The sequence below is a fragment of the Leptodactylus fuscus genome, chromosome 6 (genome assembly GCF_031893055.1).
Source record: "Leptodactylus fuscus isolate aLepFus1 chromosome 6, aLepFus1.hap2, whole genome shotgun sequence".
In the NCBI taxonomy this organism is placed as follows: Eukaryota; Metazoa; Chordata; class Amphibia; order Anura; family Leptodactylidae; genus Leptodactylus; species Leptodactylus fuscus.
Window position 1 is genome coordinate 41,886,321 of NC_134270.1, and position 19,473 is coordinate 41,905,793.

The 19,473-nt window shown below is 42.1% G+C and overlaps 2 protein-coding genes across 3 annotated transcripts in view; one reads left to right on the forward strand and one right to left on the reverse strand.

Annotated features, from left to right (window-relative positions):
- The window catches only part of ICMT (isoprenylcysteine carboxyl methyltransferase), a 122,958-nt gene that overhangs the window by 7,938 nt on the left and 95,547 nt on the right, over positions 1 to 19,473 (forward strand). Inside the window, exon 5 of one of the 2 annotated variants that reach the window (XR_012716989.1) lies at positions 835 to 4,622. Coding sequence is in view for 1 of the 2 variants with exons in the window: in XM_075279816.1 (XP_075135917.1) it covers positions 835 to 1,017 (183 nt within the window). In the remaining variant the exon portion in view is untranslated. Of the gene's footprint in view, positions 1 to 834; positions 8,414 to 19,473 lie in introns of those variants that run through there. The other variant, XM_075279816.1, reaches the window with a different exon arrangement.
- Positions 11,398 to 19,473, reverse strand: part of RNF207 (ring finger protein 207) — a 30,707-nt gene continuing 22,631 nt past the window's right edge. The window contains 6 exon segments of the mRNA XM_075279792.1: positions 11,398 to 11,536; positions 12,998 to 13,078; positions 13,341 to 13,458; positions 13,772 to 13,823; positions 14,453 to 14,638; positions 16,105 to 16,297. Coding sequence (XP_075135893.1) covers positions 11,398 to 11,536; positions 12,998 to 13,078; positions 13,341 to 13,458; positions 13,772 to 13,823; positions 14,453 to 14,638; positions 16,105 to 16,297 — 769 coding nt within the window.

Here is a 19,473-nt window from a genome sequence, read left to right on the forward strand (position 1 = left end):
TCTCCTACTTTTAGATGTCTTCTCTACACTGCCGTTCGGTAGAAATCCTGGTTTTCACCGGTATGCAAATGAGTTCTCTCACAGCACTGGGGGCGGGGCCCCAGCGCTCAAACAGCACTGGGGAGGACTCCAATGCTGCAATAGAACTCTCTAGCGCTGCCTCCATCTTCTTCAGGAACGGTCTCTCTGCGTGTCTTATTCCGTCCTCAGTTCAAACTTTTACGCATGCGCAGTCAGCTCTGCCATCGGTCCTGTGTAAGCGGCCATTTTTCTTGTGGCCGCGGGCATGCGCAGTCTGTTCAGCCCGAGGCCTGGAAGATTGAAACCCAGGATGGAAGAAGATGCAGGGAGAGGCAGTTCCAGATGAAGATGGAGGCGGCCCTGGAGAGTTCTCTGGCAGCATTGGATACACCCCCAGTGCTGCGAGAGAAATCATTTGCATACTACAAAAACCGGGATTTCTACCGAACGGTGGTGCAGAGAGGACATCTAAAGGTAGGAGAAGAATAGCCTTTATCAAGGCTATTCCTATATGTTATCGAGAAAAAATGTGATTTTTTTTAATGATAGGATCCCTTAAGCATATTGCTACTACAAAACCTCTCCCCCCCCCCCCCCCCCCCCGTTTGTACAGGAATATAAGTAATACTGCGTGTTAAGTGTGAGAATATAATTGTTATAATGCTCCATATACACAACACTATAATATAATACTGCCAATCAATGGACAAGCGTATAACTATTTTAACGCTACCCCCATATGATGAAGAATAGATCTAGTAAAGCATATGTAATGTTTGGTCTGTTACCCAGAATTCTCTTGTATTTTTGCAGGTTTTGCTCTGTAATCCAGTCTGCCTTATTGGCTACACTCTGGCATCCTGGAGGTTTTTCCGTGAACGAGTTGAGGAGGAAGAATTCTCGCTGATTCACTTCTTTGGGCAGGAATATGTAGATTATAAAAGGAATGTTCCCACAGGATTGCCATTTATAAATGGAGTCAAGGTGGAGCCATGAGATGGCACCCCAGCCTATAGCGATGCACTTCTGTACTTGAGGATACACCTGGCAGCTCCGCTCCCAGAGACCAGCACATGAGATGGAGAATAAGTAGCCGCCTACCGTACAGTCTTATTCTTTAAATCAAGAGGATTCATTAAGGGCTATGAAGGCTCTGTCCACACGAGCAGATTTTTTTTTCTTTGCACTTCAATCTTAATAGGCTCTATGGCCCTCTTTGGAATCCTATATCACAATACAGGGTGGGAGAAAAAACACAAATCCTTTTTCTATAGAACATTTTATATACGCAGATATTTAAAGGACTTTGATCCATACAGATGACGCTTTTTCTTTCTAGATCGTTCTTGTGCATGGATATTACACATGCTGGTTCTGGAAACGTGCGCGAACACAACTGACCCTCGAAGTATGGCAGACGCAAGGCTTTTCACTTCTGCTAGTTCCTGTTGTAGCCATCCTGTGGTTATAGGAGAGTGCCTATGTCAATTTTACAGATCTGAGGCATTCGTAGACTTCTCTCTAAAAGGAAGTTGTCTGGAAAACACAGAAGGTGTAGATGTAAGGGCCTTCACAGATGAGCATGTTTCCTCCATAGGTGTCTAAATTTAAGGTCTCATTACCAGTCTAGTTTGGGTCGGTATGCCCACAATTGAGCCGGGATGCAAATCTGTAATACCAACGCCCATATTCCAAGGCAATATAGTCGTTTTTGAGAGCCTTCAAAGCAGAAATGAAGATGACCTTTAATTTGGTATATAAAATGGTATTCTCAATAATAAGCTATGGCCTAACATTATATCAGTCACTACCTGTACAAGGAACGGCAGCTGGCCCTATTTGCTTGAATGGGACTAGGCTACGGTTTTCTATACAGTACGTGACTGTAATGCTCCTGTGCCGGGGACGCTGTGCTAAACCAGTGAGAAGTTGATGATAAAGGTCACTTTAAGACATAGGAATATCCCTTTAACTACTACTATGGATCTTTTATTGTGAGAATCAAGCTGGGGGTCACAGCAGTCAGACTCGCTGTTAGTAAATATATCATTCTTTATAAAAAAAAATAACAATATAATAATAAATCCCCCTCTAAACTAAGGCCCCATGTTGCATATATACAGGGCGTTAGTAGCAGCACTGTAGTCAATAGAATCTAAACCTATCCTATCCTCACACAGCAGAAACCAACCCACAGCGCAAAGCGGCTCAAGCTGCGGATTTGGAACACGTCAGGTATTGCTGCATGTTTGTTTTGCAGTTTTCAACCTTTGCCAGAAATTGTGGCTGAAAGCCGCCATTTTCATTGGTTTGTGCTGCGGACCCCCTGCAGCAGACCCAATGCCTGGGACCTTAGTCTTAAAGTGACAAAACAATCAATTTATTTCTGTCAGAAATTGTGCTGATAACTAGAAGATGTGAACATCATTTCTGGGCATCTGGTATAGCTTTGGTTATTACTAATGTGTGTAAATGAAATATTTCTACTACTTATTAAAGGGGTGGTCAGGAACCCCACCTGTCCCTGGTGCTCTGTTATCTGCTTCCAGTCCTTAGCCATTGCTTGGTCATGTGACATAAAGGAGACTGGGAACAGACAACAGATCACTAGGAGCAAGGGAGTATGCCTTCTTTTTTTTCAGGTTTTCCCATCTCCAGCTTACTGAAGTGTTTTAACGAGTTGCATATCTATCTTGCTCCATTTGTCAGATACAGCTGAATGTTCTCAGTTTGTTGCCTAGGTGTCAGAGCACCGCAGCATGGCCGACTGATTTTTCTGCCTCTATTCACTTCTCTTCACTGTGATTGATGTCTCTGTCAGCTCTGCAAAGTGCAGTTAGCCGCTGAGCCCTGGTGTGAACTAGAACAGGGCCGGATCAATCCCTGTGTTATGTCTATATGTAAATCCACAGATAACACTGTGAAGTTTAGTCTCTAAGCACACTGCTGGCCTAACTGTACATCCCAAAGGCTAGGCCTGCCTGCCTATACCCTTCCATCTGCAGCCATATTATTGACTAGTGTATTGTTTGGAAGAACAGAAGCAAGGCTTGCTGGGGAAGGAGGTCATAGGTTAAAGTCTACCAAAAAATTTTGAAAAAAAAAAAAAAAATTTCTGGCAGCATTTGTGACATTTGTAACAGAATTTGGCTCCTTTCTTTGAATTTCTGTAATACAATCCACTTTTCTTCCTCGTGTATTTTCTTTCCATACTCTGTTACTAACAAAAATCCTCTCACTGTAAGTATAGACGCCCGGCTCCCATATAATACAGAGGGGGGCACTGCAGGCCGTTATATCTTGGGCATTATAAAGAATAGAACATTTTGGTTTGGGGTTAGATGAAAGATGAGATTCTTTACTTTCATGCTACCAAGATCTATAGTTGTGACTACCAGTATGTTATTACCAGATATGTCACTAGCCAAGTACACACTCATGATAGGGAGCTGAATGTAGTCAGAGAATCTCTTCTTTCATATTACACCAGAACACTCTTCTAGGTTTTGCATAGAAGCCCCCCTCCCCCCATCTGTACTCATAGTGAGAAGCATTGAGAGGATGAAAAAGAGAAACCGGGTAAAGAAAAATGCACAAAAAGTGGTTGTCATGGAAAGGAGTCCAAATCTGTTCATGTGTCTTACAAGTAATATCACAAGCTGGTGGAGACTCAAAAGTTTCAAAGTTTACATGTGTTTTAGGCAATGAATAAAAGAGGGCACTGTTCCGGTACAGGCAGCAGAAATACATATTTCTATACATTAGGCTGGTCTTGCACGACCGTAATGTAAGTCCACAAATGGTCTGCAATTCAGGGTTTTCAATTGCGGACCATTTACGGACACATTATATTCAATGCGGCCTCTTACACCACCGGATATTTTATCTGTGGTGTGGCCGGGCCGCAACTGTGGTCCACAATTTATAGAGAATGTCCATAATGCCCGTGAATTGCGGCACTGCACGGACTCGCCCATAGAACTCTATGGGTGAGTGCGGCAGGACATGGATATCTGCAGAGTGTATGTTGCCGATCAGCAACATGCGGACCGTAGAATCATTACGGTCGTGAAAGAGCAGCCTTAGTAAAGACTACCTATAATGTAGCCAACCGCTTTAAGGCTGTTTGAACAGATGGGATATAACAGAGTGCATGGAGGTGATTTAGGGGTCATTCACACTGAGTAAAGTGACGCTGATTCTGGCATGATAATTCGCGGTAGAATCAGCGCTGATAAAAAAAAAAAAAAGTGACATTGAGTTCAATGAGTTCCATCTTTCATGCAGAACACATTGAAATCAGTGTGTTAAAAAGCCTTCCATTGATTTCAATGTGTTACACGTGGAAGATGGAACCCATTGAACTTTATGGGAGATTTTTTTTCTATCACTGCTGATTCTGCCGCGAGTTATCGTGGCAGAATCAGCGCCACTTTACTCCGTGTGAATGCCCGCTTAGACTGCTATACCCCCTGTTGCCTGCTATTAGCGTAGTAGATGGAGGGGTCAGGCAGGGGCCTGTGTCCATCACACAAGTCCTTTTGACCCTGCCATTCCACACACTGGGTCACTGAGGTTTTGCGGTGATATAGGGTTAAACCGTAGGGGGTGGAGGTAGTCCCTTGTGTATAGCCATGTTATCGAAGTTTTGCTTGGTAATATTTTCCTCTTTAGACTTGACTGACAAGGATGACTCTAAATGTCTTCCTATCTAACACAGGAGGTGTATCTCAAAATAGCATGGAGGGCCTTAATTTGAGCCGCCCTACAATGCAGTTGGCATTAGTATTTACAGGGTATTCTACCGTTTTTGTCATTGGAGGAAGCGCCTGTTGGTTTGCTAGACATTTAGACCCATTAGAAGTGTATATGGTTATGCAGGATGGTGCAGTAGGAATGACAAGAGGCCCACATGAAAAAATAAAGTACGGTGCTTGATCTCCCGTGTATCCAGCACGGCTTCCTCCACAAACAGTATTGATCAGAACTGGCAGCACTTACTGACACTTGGACCTCTGAAGGAGTTGCCTTAGATGATGGTTCGATTGATGCTTTCCTGGTATATGTCTTTTTTTTTATCACCTCTGTAGTGATTGTAGCCATTCAGTGTATGAGGGTACAGACCAAAGACTGACCTAGAACTAACATTTCAAAAGTATCTACAGGGTCTGATGTTGAATCACACATTTTTATACCTTTACCGTATTTTTTTTTTCTTCTATATCCAGTATAAGCTACTGTAGGCACGCTTTATCCCACAGGTTTGTATATCCTGGTCATTAGAACTGAGGGAGGTTCCAGATATTGTAGCTAAAATGTGTCCGTATTCGTGGCCCTATAGTGTTCAGGTGATGAAGCAATTATTAAGAGCAAAGTTACCCTTTGTTCACATCTGCATTCGGTATTCTATTTAGGGAGTCTGCATGGGGACCCCCCAAACGGAATACTGAACGCAACTGCAAGCGCTGTGCAGTGAAAGCACACGGACCCCATAGACTATAAAGGGGTCCGTGTGCTTGCTGCATGCCTGCATGAATCATGTCGACAGGAAAGTAGATTGTGAAGTACTATTCTGTCCGCATGTTCCCTGCAGAGATCTGGTGGCAAGCACACGGACCCCATTATAGTCTATGGGGTCTGTGTGCTTTCACTGGCACACCACTTGCAGTTGTGTTCGGTATTCTGTTTGGAGGGTCCTCATGCGGACTTCCTCGGAAGGAATACAAACGCAGATGTGAACAAGGCCTTAGGCTCCGTTCTCATGCAGTAACGTGTCAGAGCGCGGCGCTTCAAAACAGATCCCATTGATTTCAATGGGTGCCGACTTGCGCAAGTAACACATTGAAATCAATGGGATCTGTTTTGAAGCGCCGCGCTCTGACACGTGTATATGTGTCTAAATGAGTGGTGCGTTACTCCGTGAGAACGGAGCCTTAGTGCTATGGTGATAAGAACTGAGGTTCGCTAGACATCAATGGGTTAAGGCTCGTCTGGTGTCAGTATATATACACAAAACTTGGCACTCTGATGAGATATGATGCACTTGTGAATTTCTTAAAAATATATTTGGATTTTAAAACTTAATGCATAATATCTCATCGGAGTGCCAGGTTTTGTGTATACATATTTATATCTGTCTATATGGGGTGGAACCATACTTGCTGCACCCAGATACCGATGGAGTGATTTGTATCTTCTAGCAAGATTGTTCTGGGGTCAGGTCATATCCCAGGTACTTTCTATAACATTACTGTGACTACTATATCTATCAACTTCTGATGTTAGGTGGCTTCATGCTGACAGGATCTCCTGAACCCCATGGGAAGTAGTGGCCTCAATCTGGCTGATGCACAATTGCTATGGCCCCCCTTATTTTCTAGGTGACTACCCCATAGTTATAACACCGCTATGATCATCACCTGTCACCTTCTTGTGATGCAAACCACGTTTGTAGAGGATTCAGTGTTAAATAGATGCAGTTCCATAGAGGTTGGGAGAGGGGTTGTGTGTGCTCAGGTAAAACTACTGATGTATATTATAGTATTGCAGATATAAATCCTAAAATACTCATTATTATAATTGTGATTTGTCAGGGAATCAGCCTGCACTGCTATACATGGATGGGGCTGCAACCCCCCTCATATTACTTGAATAGGGGCAGACTTCTTCTGCCCCAGTCCACTGCAGCAGATTTGTGGGCCCCGGAATAGCTGATCTGCGCTGATAGGTCATTAGCATGAGACGTGCATCATAAAGCCCCTTTAAGAAGAAGAAAAAAAAAGGGTTGTCCACTTTATCTTTTGTTTCCCTGATGTTCTGGAAATGAGACAGACTCCCTGAGGACACATGCATTCAACCATAGTAGGTTTTTCTATATTTTATCTGCTATATACTAGTACTTATTTCAATGGCCCCAAACAAGTCCACAGTTTTTACAACTCGTTGTATGGGCCAAAGAGACTGTTCCCAAAATATCGTGATTACAGGTGGAATATGGATTTGTGCTTTTGCAGACAGTACAATGTGCATGAGGCCTAATATAATGTTGGTATTGTGCTGATCTTCTGATAGGGCTGTCCCATTTTTTTTTTAGTCCAGTCTTCACTTACTATACGGTGTGATGGTCCTAACATGGCCACTGGTCGAGGTTTTGTGTGATCAGACCACCAGTGTATGAGGGATAAGTCTGGTCAGATGACTGTCTATCAACGACCCAGTTTTGTCCAGTGTTCCATAAAATCAGTGATGAAGATTGGACTATATGAGGGCGACACTATAGAAATCAGGACAATGGTGCATATATTTTAAGGGTAAGTTCATACGGAGTTTTTTTGGTCAGGATTTTGAGGCCGTATCCACCTCAAAATCCTGACCAAAAAGACAGCTCCCATTGAAATCAATGGGAGCTGCTCGGGAGAAACGGCTCCCGGAAAAAAAGAAGCGAGATGTTCATTCTTCAGGCCAAGTCGCCTCGCGATTCGGCCTGAAGACACTCCTCCTCCGGACTAGGCCTATTCATTGGGCCTAATCCAGAGAGGAGTGCGCGGCTGGATGCCGGTGCAGTGCACTTACCCTAACAATTCTCAGTGAGTGACCACCCGTCGCCAACTTATTTAAGGCTAAGCATTCACATCAACTTTGTTCACATGAAGTGTCTCATTGCAACGCCTAAAGTAATTATCCTGGATGTGGTTATGTTACTGCATATCACGTACTTCATATGTGACTGACAACATGTCAGCGATTATTTCCCCTTTCTTTTTAGTGTATGTATGTGCCCAAAAACAGTCGTCTTAAGTTGAAGACAAACCACATTTCTGCTGACTGATCTTGGAAACAGACATCCGAGCGGTCACAATGCACTGCCCTGTGGTAACTGGGAAGCCGCTAAAGTTTTAGTTTTTACTTTGGACATGACTGGATATGTAACTTAAGTCCAAACAAGATAAGTAAAGCAATGTATTTACAAAATGGCTGATGATTTGGGGTCCAAAAGCATAGTTTCCTCTTCAAGAAAGAAAATGTTCTGTTTCAGTCAGGATAGATACCAGATACCACAATATGGCCACCTCCTGCACATAAGTGTCAGCCCCCCCATAGCCTTGCCTGTGCTTTCCTGCAGACAATCAGATAGCAGAATACTTTTTTGGAGAGCCTGAGGACTCGGACGGGAATTGCTATATTTTTTGTTTTCTGTTCTTTTTAAATAAAGTTAGTTTGAAACCGTGACACTTGGGCGCCGTATCTTCAGTCTGTGATTCCACAGCAGTCAATGATTTCTATATCTGTATATGTTGTACGTAACAGACAACCTGCTCTACACTCTGCATGTGTACATAGTAACACATTATACCCACAGTATAATAAAGAGTTATATCGCTTTACACATTTCTGCTCGATTCAGACCACTTCTTCATTTACCTGTTCATCTTCTCTTATGCTTTTATTTTTTTTCTACCAAACAATGCCCATACCCTTTGGTGTTCGTGTGGGACACCATGTCCTGCAGCCAAATACTGAAATGTTAACAGCAGCACAGAGTATTTGAGAGAGCTTATAGGAGGCACTGATCTGTCCAGCCCCAATCATTGATTAAAGTCGTGTGAAAATGGAATGACTGGTTGAAATAATGAGAATAGCACAGGCCAGAACAGAGGAAAACTGCAGACCTTCTGCTTCAATTATACCTATAAAGGAAAACTCCGGCGTTTGCAGTTGACATGCTGCGATTTACAAAAACGCAATAGTTTTTGAAATTGCAGCGTGTCCACTGCAAATAACTTTATTAAAGGTATGGAGGGGATTACCAGAACCCCATCTATGTTGCACTTACAGTAAAACGCTACGGTATTCGTTGCAATGTTTATGCTATGTGGGGTCCTGGCTTAAAGGGGTTTTCCAGGATCATTGAAGTACTAACTGGAAGCTGGTGGGGGGTAAAATATATATTAAAAAATATAGCAGAGAAGTCTTCTGGTGGAGGTGATCTGCTATACCAGAAATTCTGCAAATTCTTGGCAAAAAAACAAACAAAACACCATTGAAATCGGGCAGTTCTTGCGCATTTCTGTAGGTTTCTTGAATCCCCCCATGGCTTTGGACTTTTGCAATGCAAAGGCTAAAGTCCATGGGTAAAACTCGCAGCACTTTGTGCAGTGGATTGAGTTTTCTGTGGCTTTGAAGACCCATCCTAACAATCATTAGATCGGTCAGGGGGTTATTCCTGACACTTTGTCGATCAGATAATTGAAGCCCCAGGGCCTCTTTATTATCAGGCCTGGTGTTGTACTGTATGCAAGCCATGACTAAGAGGCTGCGTCCTTGAAACGCGTAGGCTTGTTCCTCCATCCCATCTGCACTCAAGTCTCGATGTACACTTAGAAGTTTTAATCGGAGTACGGCTTCATAATAAATGATGGCCTTTTAAGAAGCAAGTGTCTCGGAGTACTGGAATACCTACAGCCCTTGCCTATGTTTGTCTGAGCCGGATAAGACTCTCCAGGCACCTGCAACTATCCTCGCATCTGATAAAAGTAAGAGTCAATTTGGACTATTATATACTTATTCAGACTTTGAAGCACGGGCTGTGACTGTCTTTTTGGTATGCGTAATATTGTACTGTATGCTGTTCGGTCCCATTCATTTCAATGGAACTGAACTACAAAAGAAGGCACAGCTTCAACAAAAATGGATGGCTATCTGCCTGGTAAACCTTAAAGGGGAGGCAACAGTCACTCATATGTCACAGCCCCTTTAATCAGCTGATCTGTGGCGCTGCCAGAAGCTGGGTCATCACTAATCTGATAATGACAATGTATCCTAAACATAGGTCATCAATTGTAAAGTGCCAGAAAACTCCTTTTGAATGGGTTTATTGGACCTTTTAACTCAAGATCTATCCTTAGGATAGGTTATCATTTAAAGATAAGCAGGGGTTTGACATCTAGGACCCCCATGGTTCACCTGTTTAAGACTATTCCCAAAGCGCCACTTCTGTATCACAGACTATGTGATATGACATTCATCTGTCACATGGTCTGATTACAGTTTAGTCCCATTCAAGGCAAAGGACTGAACTGTGAAAGCAAGCACAGCCACAATACAAATGTACGGCGCTGTGTTTGGTAAGTACTAGAGAGGCTGCAGCACTCAGTCCAATGCTGCAGCCTGTTCAAAGATCTGATCAGCCAGCAGACCCCTGCTGATCTTTAATGGATGATCTATTCTAATAGATCATTAATTAACCTGGAAAACCCCTTGAAGCAATTCTCTTATCTATTGTACAATATAGTACCCAATGCAAACAAGACTTTGTTACACCGTGTGTCCAAAGCTATATATTTCTACAATAAGTATAGAACAATCACATGGAGAAACACTCTAAACATAATAACAGGAACATTCCTTTTATCTAGCACTAACAGGTATCAGTAGGTGTGAGACAGTAAAAATATATATATATATATCTGGATTACTGGTTTGTCATAAAATAGTATACTAAACCAAGTAACTAAATAATAGTAGATAACCTCTAAGGGTAAATTCACACAGGGTTTTTTGGTCCGGAACATGAGGCGAAGGCCATCTCAGGTTCCAGACGAAGAAACGGGTAGCCGTGACTGAATGCTGATGCACTGCAGCACCATCCAGCCGTGCACTCTGCTCCGGATTAGGCCCAATGAATGGGTCTAGTCGGGAGTGTCTTGAGGCCGAATTGCGAGGCGACTCCGCCTGAAGAATGAGTATCTTGCTTCTTTTTTTCCGGGAGCCAGAAGAAACAGCTCCTGGAAAAAAGAACTGACCGGCTCCCATTGATTTCAGTGGGAAATCAATGGGAGTCCCATTCACATTGCCACTCTGCTGTCATTTTCTGGATTCCCAACAGTCTATTTGTTGCCCTCTCTTGACCATTCAGCCAGTACCTGCCCACAGTAGTGACTTCTTTATCCGTGATCTGATGAGCGGCCATTTCTTCTGTGGCGAGACCTGCAGGAACCCCGGAGTGTAAGGTTTTCTTCATGCTTTCACACCTTTGCGAGCCTTTTCTAAGTCAATCTCACTGGTCAAACAACCCCTTTAAGGAAGGCCGGAAGACTGATCTGGGGTAGCCTATTATAAGACAGGTTTATTTGGGGCTGTCTTTGTCCTTGAAGTTCTTAACCAGTATCACTATATTTAATATGCTGTGCTATGACCGTCCAGTAATCCAGAATATTTGCTAATCTGAAACCCAACAAGGCCCTTGAATGCTGAATGAAATAAGCATGTCCGCTGCAGAAAGATAAGTGAGCTGTGGATGTCCCATTTACCCTCAAATACCTAAAATCCACAGGCCATACATGCTACTTATGGTCGCCTCCTTGCATGCATTACCCTTCATGTGCTTAACCCTTTCCTAGTTGGCGTGGTCTGCTTCAGCCTGTAGCATTCTTTACTTTTTAGTAATGCATCTTCGCTCATTTTTAGCTCCTGTGGTTTTTCTTGTTGCTCCTCAGGACAATCTGTAAAGTCGTTCCTAGGAAAGAAAATGTCAATTAGAAACTTATTCAGGAAGTGTAGATGGGATCCATCTTTCAATAGGTGCCTCTCCACTTATTACAGATTGCTACTGTGAGGAAGGGTGTTCCTGACTGACTGTAAGAAATGCCCTTTTGACAGTGAAGAGCTACGGTGCCGGCACCAATAGCTGTTCACTGGGGACACATAGCGGGAAAGCCGATAGAGCGCTGAATTCAGCGCACTGTCGGCTTTCTAGTGGTGTATTACACCGCATGTGCCCCAGATGGTGAAAGGTCCTCTTTAAAGAATATTGCTTGAAATACCCCCTTGCCAGAGGTCTTATCATACAAATCTATTCCAACCTGATTTATACTCCCTACTGCACTCAACTTTCCTATATCCTAAAATGGGCATTGGACCTGGGTTCTACCATTACTGAGCAGCAGTGGTGCCAGATTTGGAAGGCAAACTTAAAGGGATCCTATCAGACACAATTTTTTGTAGGTACCACATTGGAATAGCCTTAAGAAAGGCTATTCTTCTCCTACCTTTCGTTGTCTTCTCCGCGCCGCCATTTGCCTACAATCCCAGTTTTTCTCAGTATGTAAATTAGCTCTCTTGCAGCACTGGGGGCGTCCCCAATGCTGTGAGAGGACACTCTCCAGCACCGCCGCGAGAAAATGGCCACTTATAATACTGTGCAAGCGGCCATTTTCTCGTGGCCTGTGGGCATGCGCAGTCTGATCTGCCCAAGGCCCAAGGCCTTAGAACTTATAAGCAACCGCCGGAAGTAGAGGATGAAGATGACGCTGCTGAAGAAGAGGAGGCGGCGCTGGAGAGAGTTCTCTTGCAGCATTGGGGACGCCCCCAGTGCTGTCTGAGTGCTGGGGCCAGCCCCCAGTGCTGCGAGAGAGCTAATTTACATACCAAGAAAAAACGGGATTGTAGGCGAACAGCGGCGCGAAGAAGACGACGAAAGGTAGGAGACGAATAGTCTTTCTTAAGGCTATTCCGATGTGGTACCTAGAAAAAATAGTGTGTGAACGATAGGATCCCTTTAAAAACATCTTTAATTAGTTCCAGACCGCCCATTGTCTATATATGTCCAGGTGATCCACTCTAAACCCAGTATGGATGTACCTGTATGTCCTTGCGAGGTTAAGCAGATGCACAAACTCATGTAGCTGTAAAATGGGGATGCCAGCTGTTACTACAGCCGGATGTTTTATAGAGAAGGCAGGAAGGGTACATTACTGTTCTGCCTTCCCAATCACTATTTGCACAGCTATAAGAGCCAAGCCACCATGTTTTGAAGAACCATGTGAGCTTCATATATAATACGTATGTATCTAGACTACTTAAAAGTATTTTCAATAGCAAAACCCTTACCCATTATCATAGTACAGGGTTAAATAAGAAAAACCAAGGCTTACCAAGGTAACCAAAGCTAGGTTATACATAACTGAATTACTTCTACCTGCTTTGGAGCTCCATCCATGAGGAATCCTCAAACATTTTCTCAGACACATCATCCTTCTGCTCTTTTGGCTCTTTCAGTCTAGATGACATAAGACATAGATTTCAGTCTATTTATTGTAGAGCCCAACACACCATTGGGTCCAGGAGCTATGAGCTCACCAAATCTAAGAATGAGGGGGTCCAGTCCCATCCCCAGGTGAAGCACTCAAGCTTTTCTATAACACCCAGTTATTCCCATTTCATTCTATGGCACACATGAGCGACCTCCTGAGGATGAGGTCCTCATTATTGTATGGTTCAGTAGCTTACATTATTATACTTCTATAACACTTCATCCATACCTGGGCTCCAAACGCTCTTTAACCTTGGCAATGGAGCGTACATATGGCGCAATCTGCTTGGCGATAGTGGTTAGGTAGCTGTTTTCTTGTTTTAGTTGCTGGAGGTCGTGTAGTTGAGCTGTAGGTACAAGGAGACTATTAGTTAAAGTTGGTGTCCAGTCTCTATGTCTTGTGTCCTGCCCAATCTCACATAGTAGGTGGAGCACCCAGCAAGTGTCATGTGTGTCCAGTTGAATAGACCACATGCATGAAACTTGCTGGGCATCGGATGGTTATTTATATATTACAGTTATTCCATATTTTTATAGACCTTCTTCCAACAACGTGGCAAAATCACTCAATTTTTAGCATTTTTTGACATAATGCAGAAAAAACACATGTGAATAAACTATAAAGGGCAGGACATGATCACTGGGGGGAAGCCATCTTACCTTCATAAATTTCCTGTTCATTCGCGACCCTCTGATAAGTTTCCTCCCATATCTAGGACAAAAAATAACAAATGTTAAATATAATAGCAAAATGTATGTATTAAGTTGCAGAGAGGGTTATCTGCTCTACAGTGTTATAGGGCCATGTCAGGGTATATAGATATTACAGATTAAAGCCGCATCTACAGTATGTCACTCAGCTGATTGCTGGGCTGGCTTCAGTTTTATAAAGGGTGGTCATTGACGAACATCACAAAATAACCACAACTTCCATGAAAAAGAGATGTGTTTGCTTACATTAGGTTTAGGTTCCTCCTGTCATGAGGTAGCCGGGGCTGATCAGGACAGATGAGGGGTACCATTGGAATTCCTACCATATAGGAAGGGTAGGGAACTACTATGAGGTTGTAAACTTTATAACTCATGCCAAAAAATTCCGCCCAAGCAGGTATTGTGGCACATGTGTGGCACAATAATGGCTCTATCACCCTATGTACCCGACAATATCAACCCTCTATGCCAGAAAACTGACCAAGAGGGATTGATAAATTCCCCTCATTATTTCTACAACCACTGCCATTCTTTACTCAGTTTTTTTTTGTTTATAAGGGGGCGCCCAATTCTAATTTTTGCTATGGGTCCCATAATCTCTGTGTACAACCCTTGGGGGGGAAGGATCACCTCTTCAAATGCTGTCCTCATCATTTCTACTGACGAGTATTGGGAGGCGATCTGAACATCCACCTGCTGAGATTTCTGGATGATATCACTCATTGTATCAGTCTTAATAAGGGAATGGTGTTTTGTGAGGTCTCGGTGCAGTTCTTGGACCTGGTCCTTCAAGTTCTGGATCTCTATCTGGATGGTCTGAAGGAAAAATGACATGAGGTTAATAATTTCACGTGAATTCATGTATTGTATATAAATTCTGCACCTTTTCTAAACATCTGCATGCTGACAGTGAATGGAAACATTCATTGCTTATATTGCGAGGCGGATCCTGACCTAGTCTTGCTGATGAGCTTGTTGTACTGTATCAATGCAGGAAATCGTCTTCTATCTTCAACTCCAATCTGCTCAATTTCTATTTTCAATTACATTTTTTCAGTTACTTTTATTTTTTTGTGCAAGCTTCTTTCTTATAAGCCTTGTTTTAATGGACTGGCAGGTTTATTGAAACAAGTATTGACATAATTAGATTTTTTTTTATATTTATAGTTTGAAAAATAGTTAAAAAAAACCCAAACCATATATTCACTTTTATAGTCTAGTTTGTATTTAGGGGATATCGTCACTCCATAGGGAGAGACCACCATATACTGTAGGTGTGTGGAGTCTTATTAAGCCATGAGCGCTCCCCTTGCAAAGGAACATGGGAAGAATATGCAAATCTGACTTCCATGATGTAATTAGGATGCCAGTGCCTCAAGTATGCACACCAATAGAGGGCGCTGGCTGAGAATGTGCAAGTCTGTCTTCCATGATGTAATTAGGAAGACAGAGTCTCAGTCAAGCAAGCCTACAGAGGGCGCTCCCTTTAACATCATGCCAACCTTCTAAGAGGCCTTTGTTTGCAATGATGTTGGGATTATACCAGATACAGTCTTCTCAGCCAAGGACAGCTGTTTCGATGTACTTGCATCTTGTCAGCTTGGCGCAGTTTGTATTTGGCAGTAGAATAGTTTGTATTTGGAAGTCACTGTGTGATAGAGCGTTCATTTCTAAATGTTTACTGTTAATTGTAATATATGACATACCTAACATAATGAAAGTGATTAGCGGCAGAGTATTTTTTGTGAGGGGTATTGTATGTGTATTATTTTTTAGCATAAGCATCCTTTTACTGGCGTCCCAGTGATCACATAACCAATAGGACCAAAGGATGGAGTGACGCTGCTACTGCCTCTATCCCACACACAGCGTTCACTGAGCGCCCTGCACTTCTATCTCCTGTGTAGTGCCTCTAACACTCAACATCCAGCTCTCCAATGGCTTGGACAGCTGGACTGAACCTAGATCATAAATATATTGACACACTCAGACCACCAACTGTGTATATAAGAAGGTAAAAGTAAGGGGCCACACGGTGGCTCAGTGGTTAGCACTGCAGCCTTGCAGCGCTGGAGTCCTGGTGTTCAAATCCCGCCAAGGGCAAAAAACCATCTGCAAGGAGTTTGTGTGTTCTCCCCGTGTTTGCATGGATTCCCATCCCATATTCCAAAAAAAAGACATACTGATAGGGAAAAATGTACATTGTGAGCTCTATGTGGGGCTCACAATCTACATTTAAAAAAATAAAATAAAATTTAGTATAGAGTGAATCCATCACCTACCCTATACATGTCTTCGAAATTTCGGCAATGGTTGGTGAATGGGTTGTCCTCTCCTTCTGCCAGCAAGACTTTGGTGCTGATATATCGATGCATGGTAGGTTTACGAACAATGGTGCCAGTGATGGACATTTTGTCGCAGGAGGATGTACATCCAGGCATTATTAAAGCTTTGGAGCATTGACTGCTGGAGATCCTAAAAATAAGATACAGTACAAAGTACAATATATGAACACGTATGAGCGATCTCCGCAAAATATATAAAGCAGTTTGTGAAGGTTTCATCACAAGTCTCTGATCACTATCATTCACTGATTCCCCAACTAATGGAAACAATCGCACCCCACATGTCAAGTGTTAACCCACTGAAAACCCAATTACCTGAATCAAGTGACTTGGTGTTGGCTGAGCAGAGTCCTAAGATTTTGTATTGTGTAAATCCAGCCTTAGTGCCAAAGCAACGACGTTCAGACAATGTGTCCTCTCTTAGATTCCACCTTCCATCTGCACTACATGTAAGATGCTTGAGCTTTATGTGACACTCACCAGCCTAAATATATATATAGACTGTACTAAAGATTTGAGCTCTAAGAGTTCCCTGAAATTCTGATATAAATAGTGCCGGTTTGAGCACGTGCTCACAAGTTTGTCTGTAACCCCGACGTGCCACTAATCACCCAGGTGCAAATATAAAGGGGGCATGTGACCTGCTGACTGTGGAACGCGTGAGCACAATGTAGATAAAAGTAATGCTGCTGGTCATCTGCCAGATGCAAAACATGAGTGACATGAAAAGTGACAAATTAAAAAAAATTATAGTATTGTATATGTACATGTTATATTTTGTTATACAGACATAGTAATGTAAGCTCTTTGCAAATATAAATCATTATTAGCTTAGCCACTATAACATTATCTCTATAAGCAAATAGTACAATACTGCCCTCTGTGTACAAAAATAGAGCAGTTATAATACCGCCCCTGGGTACAAAAATATAACTGCTATAATACTGCCACTATCTACAAGAATATAACTACTACAATACTGCTATTATCTACACGAATATAACTACTATAATACTGCTCCTATGTACAAGAATATAACTACTATAATACTGCTCCTATGTACAAGAATATAACTACTATAATACTGCTCCTATGTACAAGAATATAACTACTATAATACTGCTCCTATGTACAAGAAGATAACTACTATAATACTGCTCCTATGTACAAGAATATAACTACTATACCGTAATACTGCTCCTATGAACAAGAATATAACTACTATAATACTGCTCCTATGTACAAGAATATAACTACTATAATACTGCTCCTATGTACAAGAATATAACTACTATACCGTAATACTGCTCCTATGTACAAGAATATAACTACTATAATACTGCTCCTATGTACAAGAATATAACTACTATAATACTGCTCCTAAGTAGAAGAATCTGACTGTTATACTGCCATTACATAGAAGAATATATCTACTATATACAATATATAGCATATATGTCATATATACAAGATTACACTACTATAATATTGCCCCAAAGTACACGAATAAAATACCCATGTAGAAAACTATAACTGCTGTAGCTGTGTCCTATGTATGAGAATACAGTATAACCACAATAATGGTCTATATGTAAAAAATGATAGCTACTATAATACTGCTCCTAGGTACATGACCATAACTACCATTATACTGCAAAAATATATGTGCAAAAATACAGCATTATAAGACTGCCCTCTATGTATAAGACTATCATAATTACTGTATTATACTACTCTCTATTGTCAAGAATATAACTATTCTAATGCTGCCCCCTATTGACAAAAACATCCTCACTACAATCCTATTGATTGTAACATTGGAGTAGCTGCTTAGAACAGGAAATAGAGCCCTAAATTCTTGTGCCCCTGGCTTCTCTCTATGCAGTTCATCTTGTATTCTATGTCCATTATTCCTGGAAATATCAGTTGGCGCAGTGCTCAGCCTTGTCATAACCAGACGCCTGCTTGTCATAATCCGTACAGCTGTTTGCAGTCTTTGTGACAAGAACACGATCAGATAATGGCCCGATAGCAAATATAAGAGGCACAAAGTGCAGAATAATCACATAGAGAAGCATTTTAGGTCACCAGAATGAATATTAAAATGTTCAGACACCTCATAGTATAACATTTGGAAGCAAAGGACACAAAAGTGACAACCATTGTGCAACATTCCCTGTTTTATATTCCTAGACTCCTTAAGGCTAAGCCCTCACGTTGCTGAAACACAGGATATTTGTCCTTTGCAGAACCAAACACTGCATTTTACAGTCCCAGCAAAGTGAATCAAGTTTATTTACTCCCGTCCCCATATTGCAGTGAAAAAAAACGCAACATGTTTATTTAACCTGAGAAAAATGTGCATTTTCTCCATAGAGTTATATTGGAGAAGATAAAACCATCCAAAACACAGCAGAAAAGCAGTGAATAACGCCAAAGTTTGTGACCAGCGGGGGTCTGGCACCTGGCAGCTGCTTGAAGAGCTTATGAGTGCTGCACCCTCTTCCCAGCAGCAGAGTAGTCCCATTAAAGTGAATGGGGCTGATCTGCAATACCAAGCACAGACCCTACACTATTTATGGCCCTCTGCTTGGTATTTAATGAAGACACGTAAATACTGAAATCTCTTCAACTAGCTAATACAAAGGATAAGTCACCAATATCTAAGTCCTGAAAAACCCCTCACGGCCAAAAGTAAAGGCCAAATATGAATCATCCTGAGAAGGGTGAAGGTTGATCGAGGTCCCTGGCCAAAACATGTGTCCCCTTTCCATTTGGAATGAGGCAAATGGAGGGTATTACTTTCATAACTGTGTCCAAATAATATTGCTATATTATGCTTAAAGGGCTTATCCAGCTTCCAAAAATTATCTGCACAGTAGTGCAAAATATTCACTGTTCTGCACCCTTTGCTTGGCTTTATGTTACTTGCTGCTCCTTGTATCACTGATATTTACATGTAGTGAATCTGTCGACAAACTACATTTCCCATGATTCATCTGCCTGCTCTCACTCTCATTGAAAATGATAGTGAAGAAGGGAGTAATTGACTCTCTGCCATATTACTCAGGTGGTCTAACGGAGATTGAGAGCGCACCGAGGACGTCAGGTGGTACAATAACATCACTGCATTATGTCGCCTTTGAAGGCAGAAGGAAGAGGAAAGGCTAATCCACTTATTATGGGAATGAGTTCTGGTCATTGTTCACTGACAGGCAATATGCATAGAATACTGACTGCATATATTACTAAGGGCTCGTTCACATCTGCGCCTGGTCTCCGTTCTGCAGGTTTCCGTTTTCTGCA